Genomic DNA, 6,956 nt, shown 5'->3' on the forward strand with positions numbered 1-6,956 from the left:
CTAATCTCCCTCCCCCTCCCCTCCCCTCCCGCTCCCCTTCCCTGCCCTCCCCTCCCTCCTCTCTGTATTTAGCAACTATAGTATCTGTGAGGACATAACTTTACACTGGACAAGAAAGACAGAACATCTATTTTTACTGAGTACCCTAAACATACTCCATATATGCTAATATTTTTATTATACAATATATTTTCCAAAGCCTTTCTACAGACTTTTTAAAAACTCAAGAAAGAGTAAAATTCAGAGCTCACTATTTTAAAATTATGATACAAGCATGACTTTTTAATAAAGACAGCAGCAATAAAGCTCACTCACAAGTTACCTCAGGGAAAGTAGCATTCATTGGTTTCTTGAAGTGTTCTTAAGATAGAAGGTCTCCATTCAGAAGTCCCCCTTTTCTTGTTGCTTCACTGGTTGAAAGGTGACACCTCAACCTCTCATCAGCCATCACAAGACTATTCAAATTTAACACTGACACTTTGTCCTTTACCTTGTTCCAAAATACTGCAGGAGTCATACTGTCCAACGCTATTCCATATGGGCACACTCCGGATCCAGCAGGCAGGGGTAAGCAACATGCCTCTGTATCTTGCCGTTCCTCTGCTCCCTGTTGTTTTTGGAACAACCCTCACTTTAGCTAAACATAACCCTTCTGGGCAATTCATTTTTAGTAAGAGAATCTGCCTTCCGGCAGAGCCTCCAAAATGCTGATTACATTCCGACACTGAGCTAAAACCTCTCAGAACTCACTGATTGGGCATCTTCTGGTCTTTAAAAATACTCACCCACTTTATGAAAAAAAATCAAATAAAAAAAACTACTAACCACAAAAGTTTTGTGAATAAAAAGCAAAACAATTATGTAGTGAACAACCAGAGAAATTCTTCTGAAGGCACTGTGTCTTGTCATCGGTTCTCTTATTAACTGTTGATGATTAGCAACAGATTTACAAAATCTCTCTCCGTGTTCCAAGTTATTTTCTAACTCTAAATTCACTACTATCTGTGGTAATGGGCATATCAGTTTAAGAGTTAGAACTTTTAATAAACCTCTTAGGTTTTTACTACCAAAATTATTGCTGCCTGACCTAAGAAACATGTGTAGGAAATAAGCCAATGGCAAATGCTGGAGACTGTGGAGATGGGTCAGACTACTTGCTGCATAAGCATGAGTTCTTGGGTTTAAATCCCCAGCGCCCACATGCAACGTCAGGTTTTGCTGTGCATGTATCTTAAAGCTCAACACTGTTGGGGGTAGAGCCGGAGGATTGCTTGGCTTGCAGACTGCCAGTCTAACTCCAGATTCAGGGAGAGACTCTGTCTCAAGGGAACAAGGTGGGGAGTGACAGAGAAGGACACCTGACGTCCATCTCTGGCCCCTACAAATGTACATATGTGCGCACACTACACACAGAAAGACACAAGCACACACCTGAGAAAGTGATAAAGAGGCAGGGAGGGTGAGTCAACCATATCAATGATATCTACCCCTAAGTTAATGTCAGTAGCCCTTACCAAACAGGAGGTCACAAAACATACATACAAAGAAAAGCATGGTCATTTTAAAATGTATACAACTTTCTTAATAACTTTCTGCTCCCTTGGGTAGTCTATAAAGTGAAGAGTTCACTCCATATAATTCAAAAAGAAAATCTATACATAGCATAGAGGGGGAAGGATAAATCTCCAGGGTCTCAGATTCACTTCTTGTTGCCTTCCTTCATTACACGTTTAGAGATAATCAATAAAAGCTGATTTCCCTTTGTAAGCACTTTCCTATTGTGCCAGAAATAATAGCAGTCTCTGCTCCAAAATGAAAGAAATGGAAAGTAATATTTACCATAAGAGGCGAAAAATGAAACTGCCTAAGCATTTTTCCGGAGCCAAGTAAAACAACGCCAAGCCCAGTTTATGCTCAAAGAAAAAAATTATTCTCTATATCTCCAGCATTAGTTTTACTCTAAAAAAATCTATGACATCAACAAGTTTCCAAACACTGTATTTACATTGCCGTTTTCAATGACAACCTCCTATGTTTCCTAAAAGTTTACTATATTTCTGTGTGAAGACAATAAAAGCCAGCAACGGAGTAGAGAAGGAGACAGAAGATGCTGCCAGGTCCCCAAAGCACCTCCCAGCACAAACTAAGATACAAAACCTACTGAGGGTTATTCCAGATAAGAAAACAAAGGACTGCACATCGATCTAAGACTTGCCGGGGCACACAAAATTGCTTTGCTGTACCCATTTCCAGCACACTTACAGAGTTTTACCATAAATAATCTCAGATAAGGCACTGGGGTTTTCTAATCTGCACCAGACACCACAAAATGGTCATGTGGGGGCCTTTTTTCCCTCTGTATTCTTCACAAAAGACGGTAAGAAAATATCAAGTGGAAGAAGAATAGACTTTTACTTTGTTATAAAGTTACACATGCCGTTTTACAGGTCTTCCAGGCTTCCTGTTTCCCTTCAGTCTGTACCATCGATGGAGGTTGTCATATTTCACCAGGACGGATTGTAAATCAGACAAGTTCAGCCAGTCAGGTTGAAGGATGGAGGTGAAAAAGCCCAGTGGAAAATATATAAAATGCAATTAGAACCATATGACCAGAGATATTGAAGCAATACTTGTTGGAAGAGCGCCAAGTGAAAAACCAGACTGTGTCTGGTGTTAGTGAGAGTGTCCAGTCCGTTTGGGACAGCTCCCATCAGTCTCTAAACACTGTATTCTTTTCTTTCCTTCACGGAAAAGTTACCAGAGACCTTAAAATCTCACGTCCTAATCAGTCAGTGAAAAACATAGTTGCCAAGATGAAATTATAGCTCACCTAAAACTTACTTCGAAATGTAGTGTAAAATTAAATAAGGGTCAATGTTATATCCACCAGGAGTCTCAAAGGCTTATAATTATCACAATATTGAACCAAACACCTTTTGCATTTTTTCTATGAAATCCTTGCTTCTAAAGACCTCAAGTGTCCAGCAAGGCAAAGACAACCCATGGGTCTACTGTTGGACGAAAACAGCAAGAAGTTGTAAAACACAAACTATCTCATCGGCACATACATTATAAACAGCCTATACATGCTTGTCCCACATAGAAGGTACCCAGCAGGCCAAGGGTGTGTGTGGTGTGTGTGTGTGTGTGTGTGTGTGTGTGTGTGTGTGTGTGTGTGTGTGTGGTGTCTACGGATGAACAGACATGAAGAACCCTGACACTGTAAAAGAATTCCAATCAAAATCTTTGACTCTACTGTATCTATTACCATGGCCATTTCAGATCTAGTTCTTGCATTCCAAGAGTCAATTACGATTGCATCAGTAGACAGATGAAACATACTATTCAATACTGCTTTGAGATTCTAGAAACAACTCAAGTTTAGTGAAGTCACTTACCTCCCAGAAACTGTATTCCTCCAGCCACCCTTCCTACTGTCCTGGAGATGAGCTCTGACACGCAGCAACCCATAAGGGCGGTGAGAGCTACCAGCAGGAGCAGGCCACAGCCCAGGCCTGTCACAACGGTACAGATCCTCCACTCTGCGCTGGGGATGCCCTGGAAGGAGGCGTAGCGCCCACATTCCTCCACCATCACCATCATCTGCCGACTCTCATCGTGCACAGGATAGGAGCATCTCCGGAAGGTGCCAAAGGACACAGGCTTGCCCAGCTGAGATCCCCAGAGCCAGTAAGGCATAAAGAAGCCCACGCAGGAAGTGGCAGCACAAAGGAAGGAGACAAAAGCCCAGATTACTCCAGTACAAGTCAGGCTGGATGCCATCTTTCACCGGGAATGCAGTGAGGACCCAATGTGACTGTCCTGGAGGCGTGAATGAAGGTGTGCGATCACTAGGCGCTCCCAGGTAATCCACAGTTCTTCAGGGAGGATGCAGCTACTGGCAGCAACAAATCTTTAGTCTTCCTGGGTATCAACCCTTCATACTTTGTAGTAATGATGGTGGCCCCTGGCAAAAGAGCAGCAGGAAACAGTGAAAGTTAAGTACTTCTAGCTTATTTATAGGTCTCTAGAAGCGCTATAATACTCAGTTAAGGGATGTCAAACTTCCTTCAATGCTTCAAAAGTGGGAAGAACTAATTCTCTCCATACCCATCTCTATACAAGTTTTACCAAACTAGCTCAAAGCTTCCCCATGTCTTAATCTCCCATAATATGCTCCCAAATTAATTCTGACAGCTATTTACTTAAAGAAATGAATGACTTCTATTTGCCAAGCCAGTGAATTCATTTCACATACTCACATTAAAAGCAATGTAGCTGTTTTTTTTTTTTACTAGCAGTAGACAAAACTCGGGACATTAAAATAAAATGAACCATACTGCTGTTTGTTTATTTGGCCTGCAAATTCACAATTAGTTCCTAGCAATTTCTCCGCATCCCTTGATGGGTGTGTCGACCAAGCAAAATGATGGTAACTCCCTACAATTACAGAGTACTGTAAATTTAACTAACGTCTACCACCCAGGTGTATGTATTGGACAGAACCATGGTCACACACTCCCAGTACTCAGCAACACTGAGAACTCCTTCCGCCTTAACCTTCCAGGGTAAATGCAAGCCTCTATTATTTTCATTTCTATTTCGACTCATCGGCTTCAATGATTTCACTTGTGTTTTACTTAACCGGACAGGGCGCTCACACTTTTCCAATACCCAGTGTCAAACATCAGCGATTCAAACGGTTCAACTAGGTGGGTTGACTCGCACACCTGAAAACACTCTGCACAAGGATTGCAAAAGTACCCCCACCCTGGTGTTCCATCTGCAAACTACTTCCTAACTCCAGCCTCAGAACCTAGAGCAAACTCTGTTTTCCTAAGCTTCTCTCGCCCTCAGTTCTGGATTCTACCCAAAGGGAGCTCCCTCTGGCTACAGTTTTTAAAATCTTGTCAGCTGCGAGCCAAGGCTGTAGTTGAGTTGGTCCGGGGGTAACCAGCAACTAGGAGGGGTAGGAGGAAGGAGGGCCTCTTCCTCAGCTGGAGTGAGGTGCCCTAGTCCAGATCAACTCAAAGCCCCCGCTCCCTCCCCCCAAAATGCTCACCCACCGCACCCTGGGGCACCAGGGACACACAATGATCTCCGGATGCTAAGCAGCACCGGGAAGTTCTAGCAGCCGGCTCTGAGGAAGGGGCCGAGAAGGATGGAAAGGCAGCACCCACCGGAGGCCGACACTGACCGCAGCTGAACCACGCCGCTCAGGAAGTCATGCGGGGGTGGGGGGAGGACCCGGGTGCGAGGCTCGGGGCTGCGGGACGCGCTACTTACCCGGCCGGGCGGCGGCCACGGTCCCTAGCGGGTCCCGGGCGCAGCACAACTTGCTGTCTTTCCCTGGCGGGGACAGAGCGGTACGGAAGACTGTCCTTCTCGCCTTCTCCACTATCGCGACAGGGATCCGGACGACTCTGGAGAGCCGGGGTGGAGGGTCAGGAGGACCCGCTCGGAGAGCCTGCCGGCTGTGGCCGTGCGGCCCGGGAGCACCGCGGATGCCGGCTCTGGCTTTGGCAGGCGAGGCACGCGCCGCCTCCTCCCCGCCCTCCCCTTCCCGCTGTCCCCTCCCCTTGGCCCCGCCGCGCGGTCCTGGACGCGCGAGAGTGGGGGCGGCAGACAGACTGAGAAAAATCAGGGAGAAAGTTGCTTGCCTTCCTCGCAGCTCCTCGGGGTCGCCGAGGCCACACCCTACCCCTGTGTTCTTTTCTGGGTCAAACATTGGGGTCTGGGGCTGCGGTGTCCCCGCAGCCTTTGCAGAGACTAGGGTGGGAAGTAGCCTCAGAGCGGGCAGAGTGATGTCTGTGAGCTGTAAGGGGCTGTGGGGAAGTGACCGGTTTGGAGGACAGAGACCATGCAGGGTGTGGACGGAGATCTGAGAGGCTGGGCATGCAACCCGAGGCTGCGGGATTGAGTCAGTGGGGGACAAGCTGGAAAAAAGGCGGCGACTCCTTCAGTCTGCCTCTCCCAACAGCTGCACACCTTTGGGATCCTCTTTCAAGACATTTCTCTTCTTCTCAATGTTCCCCACTCCCTTCCCTCCTCCTCTCCCCTCCTCTCCTCTTTTCTTCCTCCCCTCCTTCCCTTCCCCTCTCCATCCCCCCACCCATGATCAGTTTTATAATCCACACAGCCTTTGGATTTCCTTTCTGAAAATCAGACCCCTTTCATTTTTTCTCTGGACCTGCTGGGGGTTCTGACTTGCCACCAGCATTTAACCCTTTGGAGGCCACAGCTGTGTTCTGTAGGTGACTGACCCCTGGCGCCTCCACTAGGGACAGTTATTTTAGGAAGTTACCATCTGGGAATGGCAACTTTTGAAGTGCATACTTTCCCAGATACAGTTTTTGTGATGTGCCTTTTCAAAGGAGTTAGAAGTAATAAATGGGTGAGAACATATTTCATAATAAAATTTCAAGTGCACCTTTTAATTAGGTAGCATCAGCTGGAAATGGGGGTGTTTTGTGATTGTTTGGAAGGTTCTAAGTGATTGATTCCAAGCCTGCCCTTTGTAAGAATATAATGCAGGTAATGAGTCTCCCAGGAAAACAGAGCAACACACATTAAGCTTTCTCACAAAATTCCTAAGAAGGGCAAACAACAGTTCCCAGGAGACATTTAGCAAAGTCTGTTTTTTTTGTTTGTTTGTTTGTTTGTTTGTTTTGTAACCATGACCCATGACTGGGAAGGCACTACTGGAACCTAGTTCATAAAAGCCAGGGATCCTGCTCTCAGTACAGTACACAGGGCACATCCAGAATAATCTAGCTTGAAGTGTGAACAGGCCAAGGCTGCAGGGGCCTGTTCTAAAATGTCACATAGTTCAAGCTCCTCCATGGACCTCAGGTTTAGATGTCTAGATTTGAAGTTTTCCTTCTTTAATTTATGTTTCAATTCTTCGTGTGCATATCACCAGTTGCTGAGTGTGGATGGTAGCCACATGACTGGTC

At 45.8% G+C, this 6,956-nt stretch overlaps 1 protein-coding gene across 1 annotated transcript in view; it reads right to left on the bottom strand.

The window, feature by feature from the left end:
* Positions 1-5,530, bottom strand: part of Lhfpl6 (LHFPL tetraspan subfamily member 6) — a 205,867-nt gene extending 200,337 nt beyond the window's left edge. The window contains exons 1-2 of the mRNA XM_040754434.1: positions 5,287-5,530; positions 3,399-3,967 (exon numbers count right to left, since the gene is read on the bottom strand). Coding sequence (XP_040610368.1) covers positions 3,399-3,783 — 385 coding nt within the window. The 5' untranslated portion in view covers positions 3,784-3,967; positions 5,287-5,530. The remainder of the gene's footprint in view (positions 1-3,398; positions 3,968-5,286) is intronic.
* Positions 5,531-6,956: the final 1,426 nt, after the last annotated feature.

Source organism: Mesocricetus auratus, unplaced genomic scaffold (genome assembly GCF_017639785.1).
Source record: "Mesocricetus auratus isolate SY011 unplaced genomic scaffold, BCM_Maur_2.0 Super-Scaffold_100011, whole genome shotgun sequence".
Classification (NCBI taxonomy): Eukaryota; Metazoa; Chordata; class Mammalia; order Rodentia; family Cricetidae; genus Mesocricetus; species Mesocricetus auratus.